We start from the raw sequence: 15038 nt of genomic DNA on the forward strand, positions 1-15038 counted from the left end.
TCTGTCACTCAGTGTCTTAAAACAAACAAGTGAAGACACAAACAAGCAAGCAAAGCAAACACACAACTCTCATTTGCCTTCTGGTTTTAAGGGAAACTTGGGCTATTCTTTGAGGATGTCACCTCCTCAGCTGCCCTCTCATGAGGAAGAGGTTGTACCTTCTCTTACATCTCGCCTGTAAGTGATCTCATTTCTCACTGCTGCTGTGAGACAATCTCCTTTCAGCTCTTGCAATTGCCCTTGCCTCTTTTGAGGCCATTCGTTCATGGATTTTCTCAATTCTCCCAACCCCACAGGTCATTAAAGACTTTGGCCTTTTCACCCCAAATACAAATCCAACCATTGTTCACGCGGCCGTGTGAACAACTCATTCAACAATTAGATTATTCTTTTAGTTCCTGAGTTAATGTTTGTCATGTTCACTAGCATAGCTCCTGACTTTCAGTAGAATGGAACAATCACTATGATTTGTAAAACAAAACAAAACAAAACAAAACAAAACAAAACAAAACAAACAAAACAAATCTGTTTTACTAGAAAAGTATAAGTTTTAGGACATACCAGGATGCCTCATTGTCTACTTCTTTCAATTTTGCCGAATTTTAAGCACAGAACCTTCTTACCCCAAGGAAGATTTTATTGAGTGCACATACACAATTCATCCTTGGGTTTGCCAATTCAGTGCACCAAATGAAGAGACAGAAGTGCTCACATGAACTCAGAGTGCTTGTCACCAGCCCCCAGCGTGGCCAGGGAGACCATGGGGTGGGCTCAGCTTCCCTGGGGCTGACTGGTACCTCTTCCCTCTGAATCTGCCCACTGGGCGGGCTATCCCGTCCCCAGCGGGGCTAGGGGTCTGCCCAGGATGCGAGTGTGGAACTGGAATCTGCTGAAACACCTGAGCATCCGAGAGGTGTCCTCGTGGCTCAGACATGACACAGCTCCCCCTAGCAGCTGGAGAACACTCCAAGAGAGCACAAGCACTTCTCTGAGGAGCCATAATTGACTCAGGAAGGGGCAGTGTGCTGGGCCAGAGTTTTGTGTGAAAGCTTTTAAAACTCAAACCCAGAATGTTAAGGAAAATGACACAGATGTCAAGGGAAACGTATTTATTTTTAAAAATTTTTTCTTCATGTTTATTTTTGAGAGAGTAAGAGGGAGACAGAGTGCGAGTGGGGTAGGGGCAGAGAGAGAGGGAGACACAGAATCCAAAACAGCTCCAGGCTCTGAGCTGTCAGCACAGAGCCTGATGCGGGGCTCGAACCCACAAACCGTGATATCATGACCTGAGCTGAAGTCAGACGCTCAACCAACTGAGCCACACAGGGGCCCCAAGAGAAAATTTAAAGCCAAGGAAAAAGAACAGAGCAGGCATCCTAGCTGTTGGCCTCCCCAGGCTTCCGTATACGTTTCTCTACAGTTTCAATGAGAAATAACCATTCAAATATTTCCTTACCTCTGCAAACAGGAGGTGATGTCCAGGTTCCATTCTCCAGGCAAACACTCCTTAGGGGACCTTCCAACATGTATCCACTGTAGCAGGAGTAGGTGATCATGTCCCCATACTGATAACGCACGCCTCGAGTGATGGCATTTTCTACAAAAGTTGGTGGACCGCAAGATATTTCTACAGGAAAACAAAAGCACAATTGAGCCTGTGCTACTAACCCAGCCAGCAGATGAGAGAGAACACAGTCTCATCTCAAAGACTGAATTAATTTCAAGAGCAAAGATCAAATAGCACCAGAGAGGTGGCTTCCAAGAGAACTTCAATGCAGGATGTTTATCAAATTACAAGAGGAGAAGCCTGGGGACTATTTGTAGTCTATTGTGTTAGAGTAAAGATCATTAATTGCAGTATTGCAGATTCCATCAAGGCTGTTTTATTAGTGCCTAGAGTAGCAACTGACATGCAGTGGGCTCTTGATAACAAACTTGAAAAATGAGTAAATGAATGAATATTGTCTCTAGCCTCTAGAGACTCAATTTACACACTTTGATGAGGTTTACAACATTCAAGGTTTCACATCAGTTTCCTTCTTTTCAAGACTGTAAAGCAGTGACTTGTCACTTATGAAACGTGTGAGGATGAATGATAATTTTAAAAGTGATGCATACTGTATATTTTTAATTTTTATTATTTTAAGAGAGAGAGAGAGAGAGAGAGAGAGAGAGAGAATCCCAAGCTAGCCCCACGTTTGGTGAGCAGCCTGATGCGGGGCTCGATCTCACGACTCTGGGATCATGACCTGGGCCAAAATCAAGAGTCGGATGTTCAACTGACTGAGCCGCTCAGGCACCCCCGTACTGTATGTAAATTTCAATAAAAAATCTTGTAACTAATTTTGCTTTAAGAAGCGTTGAGATAACTAGAGTCGTTCTGGGGAGGCTCACAAGACAAGGGTTGAATTAGAGTTGGTGCTCCAATTGATACCCAGTTTGTAGAAGTCTAACTTTTTGGATGACTCTCCCTGAATTGGCTTCTAAAAGGTGACCGTGGACATAATACCATTGAGAACTTGTCAGTGAAAATGAACAATGTGTACGATTTTTCTAAATTTTCTCTTCTTTCTAAGGTGGTTACAGACATTAATTAAACGAATCAGATGGCAAATATGTATTCATGTAAATACTTAAATCAAATATTTATTGGAAACTGGAAAAGAAATTGATGAAGAAAATGCTGCCCCTTTACTCAGAGTAGTGGGAGGAAGATGGGCAATTTAAGAGACAGCTGTCATAGAGGCTTGGAGACTATACTATGGGAAAATCAAGGTGAACGTCACTAATTATGCCCAGGACTGTCGAGATACAAATCGCAGTGAGAGTAGCATTTGGACTAGGCTACAAAGCTTGAGTGGAGGCCATGAAGCTTCCAGGTTGGGGTGAATAGCATGTAGAAAGATCACGGCTGGTTCACCGAAGTGATCAAAGCATGGATTTCAGACCACCTATATGGGAATCACCTTGGGTTCACATTAAAAGTGCAAATTTTGGGGGGCGCCTGGGTGGCTCCGTCGGTTAAGCATCTGACTCTGGCTCAGCTCATGATCTCGCGGTCCGTGAGTTCGAGCCCCATGTCGGGCTCTGGGCTGATGGCTCAGAGCCTGGAGCCTGCCTCGGATTCTGTGTCTCCCTCTCTCTGCCCCTCCCCTGCTCGTGCTCCGTCTCTCTGTCTCTCTCAAAAATAAATAAACATTACCATTTTTTTTTAAAGTGCAAATTCTGGGAGCTTCTAGCTTATGAGTCTGCATCTTACTACCCTTGGTGATTCCTAGACACACTGAATTTGAGTCGCTGACTCGTAAGGACAGATATCAGGATGAGGTGACAAAAAAATGAGGGAAGTTGTTGCTCATGTCTCTCAGGGAAGATACTTTCTTCTAAGCCAGAGGCTTTGCTTTAATAGAAAATGCAGAAGAGGGATTGAGGATAACAAACAATGGTAGAAACTGTCTCCTTCTCTCCAAGGCAACCCCTGATCCTCTCAAGAATATTGAGGAATAATTAAGCATGCACCAGAGTGCATGTCTCTCCTTGCTTTTTCTTCCAGTGCTCGGAGTGGTATTTGTCAGGGAGCCAAGACCGATGTGAGGATATGCGTGCAGAAATCAGGCCACTTGGCCTGCTTTAGTCCAGGCTGGTGGTCAAGGCTTATACACACGGAATGCTTCCTATTTCATTTGGAGTAGATTTTATAAGACTAAAAGCATAGTATATGTTCCCTGGAGTCAAATCAAAATTCTTTTTTTTTTTAATCTTTTAAATGTGTATTTATTTTTGAGAGAGAGACGGAGTGTGAGTGAGGGAGGGGCAGAGAGAGAGAGAGAGAGAGGGAGACACAGAATCTGAAGCAGGTTCCAGGCTCCAGGCGGTCAGCCCAGAGCCCGGTGCGGGGCTCAAACTCAGGAACTGTGAGTTCATGACCTGAGCCAAAGTCGGACACTTGACCGACGGAGCCACCCAGGTGCCCTAAAATCAAAATTCTAATGCTGTAGTAGGCTGCTAGTTGAAACTCCAGGCACTTGGGCCATTGGTGCATCTCCTCCTACCAGGGGACACTGCTAAAATACACCAGTTCATTTACTCTTCAAAGCAAACTTACAAGATAGCTATTATTGGTGTCACTAACACAGGAGAGCCCGAAGGTTCGGAGAAGTTAGGGCACTGGCGTGGGTTCCGACTTAGAAAGTTTTGAGGATAGAATTCAAACCCAGGTCTTCTCTGACTCTACAATCCCCATGGCCTTCACACTTCACAACTGGGGTGCAAGTGTTCTAAAGACAGACGCTATTGTAGGCATGATATAGTTGTCGACTATATAGCCCAGTGTCTTGCATCTGGTTAGACTCGATGAGAATTTGTTCACTGACTGCTGCAGAGGGAGTAGCTTGGAGTACAAGGGAGCCGGAGGGCAGAACGTTGGGCAGGGGAGATGTTTTAAGTGCAGGAAGTGTATGTGAAGAGATGTCAAGAGTTATCACAAGGCAATAAGAGATGCCACCAGATGACGTGTGATGTATCACATGGTGCTAGCCTGGAGGGTCTCAAATTTTTTGGTTCTGGGACCCGCAGCAACACCTGGGGGCTTGTTCAAAAGGCAGATTCTTGGGCCTCGCTGAATCAGACATTCTAGGGTGGGGTCCAGAAACCTGTTTTAAACAAGCCCTCCAGGTGGTTCAAGTTTGAGAACCAATGTGGAATCATTTTCATATTGTAAAGCATCCACAGCCCATAGTCTGGGGACTCTCAGAATATGGGGAAAATACGTATTTTATTTATTTACCTATTTACTTATTTTAAGGTAGGCTTCATGGCCAGCATGGAACCCAACATGAGGCCTGAACTTACAGTCCTGAGATCAAGACCTGAGCCAAGATCAAGAGTCAGACACTTAACCGACTGAGCCACCCAGGCGTGCCTTATTTTATTTTTTTTCAGTAATCTCCATGCGCGGTGTGGGGCTTGACGTTAGGACCCTGAGATCAGGAGCTGCATGCTTTACCCACTGAGCCAGACAGGTACCTCAGAAAAAAATATGTATTTTAGATTTAATATTTTGCTCATTCCTAGAAGAGCATGTTTTGAAAATCTCTTCAGTGAATTCTGGTCAGGTAGGTTTTAGCCTACTTCTGGAAAGATTTTTTCCTTTTTATGTTTGGAATGCAACGATCCTTTTTTTTTTTTTTAATTTTAAAAATTGTCAACACAGAAGCCGATAACCACGATAAGACAGAGACCTAAATATCTACATTTGAGTTACTTGATTCAAAATAATCTCACAAGGATGAGAAAACATTCTGCACTCATGAGATGAAATGGCTTCCATCTCCATTTACTTACTTTCACATTTGGCACTTGTCAGTGTCCACGTCTCGTCCGGGTTACAGGTAATGACGCCCCGGCCTTGGAGCAGGAAGCCTTCCCTACACTTGATGGACACGTTCTGATCAACGTAAAACTCCTTTTCAGAAAGCAGAGCATTCTCAGGAATCACAAAAGGAACAGGGCATGGATTTGCTGTTAAACAGAAAAAACAATGCTTACTGATATTCTCTTTTCTGATTTCTTCAAATGCAGAGTGGGGTGAGCCCTGTAGGAGCTGGGTTCACAGTTATGATAATGAGGCTTAAAAATATGGAACTTCAAACATTAAGAAAAAAACAAAAAACCTTGGTTTGGGGCAGGTGGGTGGCTCAGTCTGTAAGCACCTGACTTTAGATTTTGGCTCAGGTCGTGATCTCAGGGTTGTGAGACTGAGCCCCACGTCGGGCTCCATGCTGAGCAGGGAGCCTGCTTAAGATTCTCTTTCTCTGTCCCTCTCTCTCTCTGCCCCCACTCTGTAAAATAAAAAAAGGGGGGTGCCTGGGTGGCTCGGGTGGCTCATGTCTTGATCTCACAGTTTGTGAGTTCGAGCCCCACGTGGGACTCTGGTGGCAGTGTGGAGTCTGCTTGGGATTCTCTCTCCCTCTCTCTCTGCCCTTCCCTGCTCGCAGTTCTCCCCACACCCCCTCAAAATAAATGAATAAATATTTTTAAAAGTAGTGTTAAAAAAATAAAACAAAAATATTTGTTTTGGACAAATAATGTCCACGTGACATTATTTTTAAGGATAAGATCAGTTAAAGTCTGAAAACCCCAAGTTAGTCAACCACTCACACATTGTCCTAAAATTCTAAGATGGGAAATTAAATAGTTGTTTGAAATGATGGCTCAACACTAGGGAAACAAGAGGTGTGCTAGAAATCACGGAGTGCATCAACATTCCCCCCTTTTTTTCATTTATATATATGAAGAAAAAAATATTAAAAATGCAGAGTAAATGCTTCTCGTTGTCACTTTACTCTCTTTATTTTTTTTTTATTTTTATTTTTTTAATTTTTTTTAAAAAAAAATTTTTTTTTTCAACGTTTATTTATTTTTGGGACAGAGAGAGACAGAGCATGAACGGGGGAGGGGCAGAGAGAGAGGGAGACACAGAATCGGAAACAGGCTCTAGGCTCTGAGCCATCAGCCCAGAGCCCGACGCGGGGCTCGAACTCACGCACTGCGAGATCGTGACCTGGCTGAAGTTGGACGCTTAACCGACTGCGCCACCCAGGCGCCCCACTTTACTCTCTTTAACTGAACATCCTACAGAAGGACGACCCAGAGAATTGGCAGACATTTCTAAGTAAGCTGATATTAACTTTAGACTTACACTACCATGAACAGGATATTAGAACTTAAATTGTAGAGTTTTCAAGGCTTATTTCTAAGAGTGGATTCATTTTGTAGGTCTGAAGGAAAAACAGCAATGATGATAGCACAAAGACTTCTCACTGCAAGTGTGTGACACACATATTAACATATATTTCAGCAGTTTTGGTTTTCCTGATTTTCAGTGCACACAAGAGGTGTTTGTGAGTGAGGAAGGCATCAGCTGAGTCTTGAAGGCTCAGTTACTGCATTATAACACTTGAAACAATAACCAGAGCTCCCTCAGTTCAGATCTTACATGTGAATGTTGTTTTCATTCTAATGCTTCTAACTAAATTATCTTCATTCATTATATATATGTATATACTTTATTATATTAAAATTAGACATTAATATATTCTTTCTTCACCCTTTTCACAGCCCCAGTCAGATTCATTACACACTTGTGTCAAAATTTTTTCATTAAGTTGCATTTTTTATTAGTGCCTTGGACTACCTGTAATCATCCAAGGAATCTGACGAAAGCCAATTCTTAGGATATTTCAGATAATATAACTGGGTTTTAAAAATAGCCCACAGTATTTGGTTTGGATATACACTGATGGCTTTCTCTGGGTCAGTCTCACTCAGTGGAGTTTCCTCTGTTTCAGACACTGGGGAAATTAATCATGAAACTGAATCTGATTAAAACCTCTCTCAGAGTCAACACACACGTTTGCAGAAAGGAACTGGGTGGCTCCAAGCTCCATTTTCAGTGCAGTATGCCTCAGGTGCCCCTTCAAGGCTGTACCCTCTGTTACAGGAATATACCACACTGGGTCCAGCAGCAGTGTTTTCGACTTTGGCTTTCCCGTTCAGAAACCCAAGAGGAGCTTCACACCTGCTCTCTGGAAAGAAAAATAAAAGCCTCATATTACATGCTTCTTCCAACCCTCTTTCCTTCTTCTGCTACAATTGCTAAAGGTACTCAGTGCATCGTATAAAATATTATAGCCTGCTCATATGTGAGATACAAGGATACGTTTTGAAGGAAGAAAAAACCCCAGCGTGTCTAAGTTTTGGATTCATACATGCAGGTGATTCAAGACTGGCATTTTGCCTATTGACTCTAGCTGTCTTTATGTCTATTGCTACCTTTTGTCGTTACTAGTGCTGGGGGTATAAATGAGCAAGCCCTGTCTCAGACCAAATGAATCAGAATCTCTGTGTTGTGGCCGAACTTCTGGTATTAAAAGCACCCCAAATGATTTCTAATGGTCACTCAGGGTTGAGAGCCAATGGATTAGACACTAACTGACTTCTCTGGGCCTCTTCCAGCCCGGTGAGTATTCCGTATACTGAGACCACGGATCTTAACTTTGGCTGTACCTTGGAATTAGCTGGGAGCTTTAAAAACATATTGATGTGGGGTTCTACCCCCAGAGATTCTGACCTGATTGATCTGGGCAACGGATTTTTCAAAGCTCCCTTAGGGCGTCCCAGTGTGCTGAAGGCTAAAAGCCATGGGAGTAACGCAGTGCTTTCAAACTAATGCGCACAGGAATCACCTAGGGATTTTGTTAAAATGCAAATTTTGGTTCAACAGGGTTAGGGTAGGGCCTGAGAACTTGCATTTCTTTTTCTTTTTTTTTTAATATTTTTGATGTTTATTTATTTTTGAGAGGGAGAGAGACAGAGCATGAGTGGGGGAGGAGCAGAGAGGGAGACACAGAATTGGAAGCAGGCTCCAGGCTCTGAGCTGTCAGCTCAGAGCCCGACGCGGGGCTCGAACCCACAAACCGCGAGATCGTGACCTGAGCCGAAACCGGATGCTCAACCGACTGAGCCACCCAGGCCCCAAGAACTTGCATTTCTAACAAGATTCAGCTGCTATTAATGCTGCTGGTCTGTGGGCCACACTTTGAGAATCATATTGATGTGAACAGGCTTCCCTGAAAACTGATAATACAGATATCAATATATTTAACAATTCCATAATTATATGAGAATCTTTCAAATCAGGTTGCTCAGTATGAGCACTTTTCCCCCACAGAAATATCTGTATTTTTTATATGCCTCAGAAAAAAGGTGTATAATAAAATATATAAAATACCAATAGTTTTTTTTTTTTTTATCCATGAGTGGTGGAATTCAAACTATCATTTTCTTTTTGCTTATTTGTGTTTTTTAACTTTCTGCCAAGAACTTGTGTCACGTGTTTAATAATTTAGAAAGAAAAAAACCCACAGATAATAATAGGATTCATACAGAACTTATTACTATCTTGCATTTCAGAGAGAGCAACTGTACGAACCATTGTCATTGCAGTTTGATTCATACCCGCTGCAGAACTAAAACAATTCCCTCACCAATGCCATGGTGGGTTCCTATGCCAGATCTCCATGTTTCCTTTTCTTTCCTCTCTCCCATTCCCTGCAAATATGTTCCTACATTTTATTTTAATCATGAACAGCTGAGATTTAAAAAAAAAAAAAAAGCTATTATCAGGAATCCCCAATGATGCCTTTCTGTGACTTGAGATATCACTCAATATCTTTAAAAAACATTTTTCTGGGGCAGCTGGGTGGCTCAGTCAGTTAAAAGTCTGACTTCACTCAGGTCATGATCTCACGGTTCATGAGTTCAAGCCCTGCACTGGGCTCTCTGCTGTCAGTGCAGAGCCTGCTTCAGATCCTCTGTCCTCCCTCTCTCTCTGCACGCCCCCCACTCGTGCACTCTCTCTCTCTCAAGACATATAAGTAAACTTAAAAAAAAAATATTTTTCTGTATAATATATACAAGTTTTGGCGAACTAAAAATAGTCATATATTCTCCATTGAGTTTCAACCACACAATATTCCTTTAAGAATGTAAGATTCCTGTGTATATAAAATCAAATCATTACTCTACCCCAGAAGACATGTGGAAACAACCTTGAGTCCTAGCGGCAGCTTTGACACTAACTTAATTTATGATACTGGGTAGGTCACTTCACTTCTGCTAGTCCCCATTTACTTAGTTAGTGAGATAAATAAATCTATCTGATCTTGGACTTAATCCAATCTAGTCCAGTTGAATCATCTAAGAAGCTGCTTGACTAGAATCTAAGAGGCCAATTCTAATTTGAAAATTTGATGATTCCCCAGGATTATTAAGAAAAAAAGTTTAAAGCCTGCCACTTTGATAGGCTTGTAACTACTTGTATCTGAATACAGTTGACACTTGAACAACATGGGGGTTAGGGGCGCCAACACCCCATGCGGTCAAAAATCCATGTATAACTTTTGAATCCCCAGAAACTTAAGAAACCAATAGTCTACTGTTGACCGGAAGCCTTGCTGATGACATAAACAGTTGATTAACAAATATTTTGAATGTTTTATGTATGATATGCTGTATTCTCACAATCAAGTAAGCTAGAGAAAAATGTTACGAAGAAAGTCCTAAAGATGAGAAAATACATTTACAGTACCAGACTACATTTATTGAAAAAAAAACCAACCCACATATAAGTAGACATGCATGGTTCAAACCCGGGTTGGTTAGGAGGTCAATTGTACATTGTCTCCAGCAGAGGGATCATATGGGCCATGTGTTGGGAATGAACTCATGTGAATGAACTTATGTCTTGCTCAATAGACTTGCATGTTCTCATAAGATGAGTTAATGCAAAATTCCACACACACACACAAAGTGACAGATGTGATGACAACATCACTTTAAAAAACTGTCAGTTTTGGCTAGTACTGTCACCAAAAAACAATAGCGCTAAGCCTTCTAATTATAATTATTTGGGGGAAAAGCCCACAAAAAGAATGCAAATAAATCCAATAATGAATTAATTTCGAAACAAAAGGTTTGCTATTCCCAATTTGGTAATTTTGTGCTCTATTCCAATTTAATCATTAGTTTCTACTATTATTTTTGACCCTTTTATTGGCTTGGGGACCTTGAGCAAAAAGCCCATAAAAGATTCTCCGACAGTTTACGGAGATGATTAAAAAAATTTTTTTTTATTAAAAAACTGATTTATAAAGAAAATGTGGCCACATTGTTATCATGTGTCACATGATATTGTATCTTTTTTTTTTTTTTTTTTTTTAGGACTTCTCAGTGTCATTTGACTTACTTTTGCACATTGCTACCTCTCCACTCCACATTCTGTTCTTCTGACAAACACGTTCCTTGTTCCCCTGTGAATTGATGAGAAAAAGGTCATTGACAAGATTAGACTCATAATGGAAAGATAATAAGGGGACACAAAGTAATCTTGGCCATGAACTTGAATCTTCCAGCACTGGAATGCTAAATAAATTGATTAAATAAATATAGTTTTTAAGGGCTAGGTTTAGACTTTCAAAAATGCTTTCATCAAATTACTTCAAACTTCATACCCTGGCTGAGCAGTGTAATTAAAGTACAGATTTTATTTCACTTTCTACTGACCTGACAACTGATTATAACCAATAGCAAAGGTCAATCAAAAACATGTTTGAAATGTCAAAGAGGTATATTTGCTTAGTAAGTTTTAAAAATATTTTGAATTAAATTTATTTTTCAGTACCTGAGAGGTATGGCCAAGAATGTGAATTGGCATTGTTACACCTTATAGTTTTGAACATAAAACAAGTTAAGATATCTTATGGGTATGAAGATTGAATTTTTGGCAATGTAACTTAACCATTAAAGATAAATTTATCCTGGGGCACCTGGGTGGCTCAGTAAGGTCAGCATCCGACTTCAGCTCAGGTCATGATCTCACAGTTCACGGGTTCGAGCCCCGCATCGGGCTGTGTGCTGATAGCTCAGAGCCTGGAGCCTGCTTCAGATTCTGTATCTCCCTCTCTCTCTCTGCCCCTCCCCCACTCACGCTCTGTCTCTCTCAAAATAAATAAACGTTAAAAAAATTTAAAAAAAAAGAAAAAAAAGAAAAAAAAGAAAAATTTATCCTACTAAGGGCCCAAGCATTCAAAATTTTATTTGGGGTAAAAATCTTTCTAAAATATATTTCCCTGCCTTCTTAAATAAAGTAAAATGATGGGGCGCCTGGGTGGTTCAGTCGGTTGAGCGTCCGACTTCAGCTCAGGTCATGATCTCGCAGTTTGTGAGTTTGAGTCCATGATCTCGTGATCTCGAGTCCATGATTGTGAGTTCTGTGCTGACAGCTCTGAGCCTGGAGCCTGCTTCGGATTTGGTGTCTCTTCCTCTCTCTGCCTCTCCCCTTCTCATGCTCTGTCTTTCTCTATCTCTCAATAATAAATAAAAATGTTAAAAAAAATAAAGGATAATTTAAAAAAATGAATATAATTTACTTGAAAATTTTTATGATTATTATTCTGAATATATTTTTGCATATTTTTCAATATCCCATAGCCCTTGATGGCTATATAGGCAGTTGGTCCTCTACAGTTATTATAGGCATATTTGGACTAGGATTACTATTCTTTGACTTCTGGATATAATTTTTATGAGTCTTTGTTTCTTCCCTCTTTGTTGGTTATCTTTTACTGTAATCATCAGTGTTCCTAATGATAATGCTTCTCCATGCTTTAAATTCCTTAGCTACTATGGAAAAATAAGATAAATAAAATGTTGTAATATATGTTTAAAAAGATTAGGTTCTAAGTAAAGTTTTAGGGACCTTAGGTCTAAGTCAGTATATGCACATGGATTTTGTCACCTGTTTCTTCATTGCTCAGAGCCCTGTGGATATCATATTGTCTTGAAGCTGTGTTCTACATTAGCAAGAAGTCTGAAAACGAGCTATTGCCTCTATTTTGGTTTGATCTGACTGATGCCTTTCATCCTTATTCTTTATCAAAGATATTTTCTTTGAGCTATCAGTTTATTGATAAATCTTTACCTATAAAGATTCCGTTGACTTTGGTGGAAGGTTACTCTCCTGACTTTCCAAGAAAATAATTGAATCAATGAAGAAAATGTTTCTTTTGATATACAGTCATTATTTTTTTTTTCTTATTGAAAAAAGTTATGTGTGTTGATTATAGAAATTTTGGAAAATACAAATGAAAAATGGGGTTTTTCAGGATTCTCCATCCAGAGACAAACACTGTTAACATTTGCCATGCTTTTTCTACACTTATATACTTACGTATGCACAGGAAAATGTGCTATTTTAGTTTGTGAGTTTTTATTAATTTTGAGGAAGTGTATGACAAGCCATTAAAGCCAGTTCCCTATTTAGGTACTTCCAGAGTAGACTACAGTCAAGTAGTTAATTTCAGTTAATAGTTGAGCATTTTCCCCACTATTTTTCCCTTCTCTTTCATCTAAAGATTTGAATAATATTCTGTTTTGACTATGCCAATTTTTAATTCCAACAGAAACTCAAATCTATTTTCTGTAATTATTGATGTAAAAAAAATCAAATGCTATCTTTGGGCTCCCTCCACAGTTACACTGCGAATTTCATCATACTTTTCCTTTTGACTTTTTTTCTCTCTGTCCCTTTACATCTCTTGTTTTTGATGAATGAAGCTGGAGTTTTAGATCCAGATTAACATCCAGTTGCTATTTTTGACATAATGTTTTTGCATGATCAACCATTAGGTTAGATACTTACAATGTTTTAGAATCATCACAACTACTTTATTGTTCCCTAGTGATTTTATAAAATGACTAGCCCATTTTTGAGTTCTTTGTTTTGATTTATTCCTCAATTTCCTGTAGTAATTTTATTTCAAGAAGATTGCACGTGTGGTAAAATTTCTGAGACTTAGGTGGCTTAAGAAAGTTGTTTATTGTACATATAAACAGTAACTTACTTACAAAGCGGAAGAATTTAACATGACTGACATTGTCCAAATTGCTTTGCCTGATTTGGGTAACAATACAAATAGTAGTAGGGATCACAGTAATTGCCCTATACTGAACTGGAACCATGCATAAAAGGCAGTGCTTGCCACTTTTTAAATCTTCAGCCCTTGCAGTAACCTTGCAAAGGTCGCTATCAAATTTCTAGTGTAGACAAAACAGAGATGAAACAGCGGCAGAGAGGTTTGATTTGTTCTCTTAATACTTCTCGCCCAGTGAGAGACAGAACTTGTAACAGAGGTCTGCTGGGACCATGTTGCTCTTCTTAACCACTTTCCAGCCACTGACCCTTGCCATCTGGAGTGCTTGTTAAAAATGCAAACCCGTACGTCCTATTTTTAGAGGGTCACAGCCTAGGAATGTACACTCCTTTTTTGAACTTCTCAGATGATTCACGAGCAATGGGTTCATAGACCGCACTTTGAGAAACACGGAGTGATGTCTCAGAGTGGTTCTCTGTCCTCGTCCTGGCCATACATTGGAATCACCTGGGAAACTTTTAAAAAGATGCTGCTGCCCCGGACCCAACCGACAGAGGTACTGAATTAATTAGCCAGGGGTGACAGTAGGTATTGGTAGCTTTTAAAATCTTGTCTCATGGAAAAACTCAAACACATGAAAAATGTAACAGTAGAAAGAAGAGTAACAAACTCCCACATAACCATCACCCACCTTACACAATTGATTCAAAGCCAAACTTGTTTCCTCTAAGCCCCACTCCCTTCCTAAAAACTCACATTATTCTACAGCAAATCCCAGATATCAAATCATTTAACAGTAATTATTTCAGTATGAATCTCTAAAAGATGAGGGTTCTTAGAACTATAACCACAATAACCAATAACATTACCACAGCTTAAAAATGACAATTCCTTAATATTAATCTAATCCTGTTAGCAGTCAAACTTCCAATTGTTGCATAAATTTTGTAACTGATTATTTTGTAGTTCACTTGAATCGGGACCAAAATAAGTCTACCTGGTTTATGTACCTTTTTAAATCTATAGGTTCCTTCTATTTCTCCCTTACACTGCCAACTTATTTGTTTTAGCAACTGGAAAACTGGGTCCTTTGTTCTGTAGCCATTTCTACAGACAGAATTTTGCTGATTGTTCCATGGTGGTATCACATAGCATGTCCTTCTGTCTTTGGTGTTGGTTGTTGGGATTTAGAGATTTTATAAGATTCAAATTCAAAAAAAAATTTTTTTTTGGCGAGACTTTTTCATATGGTGTGTTTTTCCATCCAGAGGCACATAACATCTGTTTGCTTCTATTTTTTCTAACACCAGTAACCATGATTATGACCTACATCCATTAGTTCCTAAGAACTGCAAACTCTGAGATTTAAATCCTACTATTTATTGACTGAAATACTTCTATAAAGGGAAGCTTCCCTCATCTACTACTGGTTTTCTAGTCATCCAGCTAGCCTGGAAAAGACAATTCTTCTTTTATTGTCTGTTTTCAAAATAATGAATTTGTTCATAAGCATCTTCTAATATTGGTTACCAACTAATTTTCTTT

At 39.9% G+C, this 15038-nt stretch overlaps 1 protein-coding gene across 2 annotated transcripts in view; it reads right to left on the minus strand.

Annotated features, from left to right (window-relative positions):
- Positions 1–15038, minus strand: part of SVEP1 (sushi, von Willebrand factor type A, EGF and pentraxin domain containing 1) — a 205435-nt gene that overhangs the window by 12083 nt on the left and 178314 nt on the right. Inside the window, exons 41-44 of one of the 2 annotated variants that reach the window (XM_086683693.1) lie at positions 10808–10871; positions 7413–7586; positions 5344–5520; positions 1457–1627 (exon numbers count right to left, since the gene is read on the minus strand). In XM_086683693.1, coding sequence (XP_086539819.1) covers positions 1457–1627; positions 5344–5520; positions 7413–7586; positions 10808–10871 — 586 coding nt within the window. The remainder of the gene's footprint in view (positions 1–1456; positions 1628–5343; positions 5521–7412; positions 7587–10807; positions 10872–15038) is intronic. The other variant, XM_086683694.1, reaches the window with a different exon arrangement.

This window comes from Puma concolor, chromosome D4 (assembly GCF_028749965.1).
Source record: "Puma concolor isolate L17-30 chromosome D4, mPumCon1.1.hap2, whole genome shotgun sequence".
In the NCBI taxonomy this organism is placed as follows: domain Eukaryota; kingdom Metazoa; phylum Chordata; class Mammalia; order Carnivora; family Felidae; genus Puma; species Puma concolor.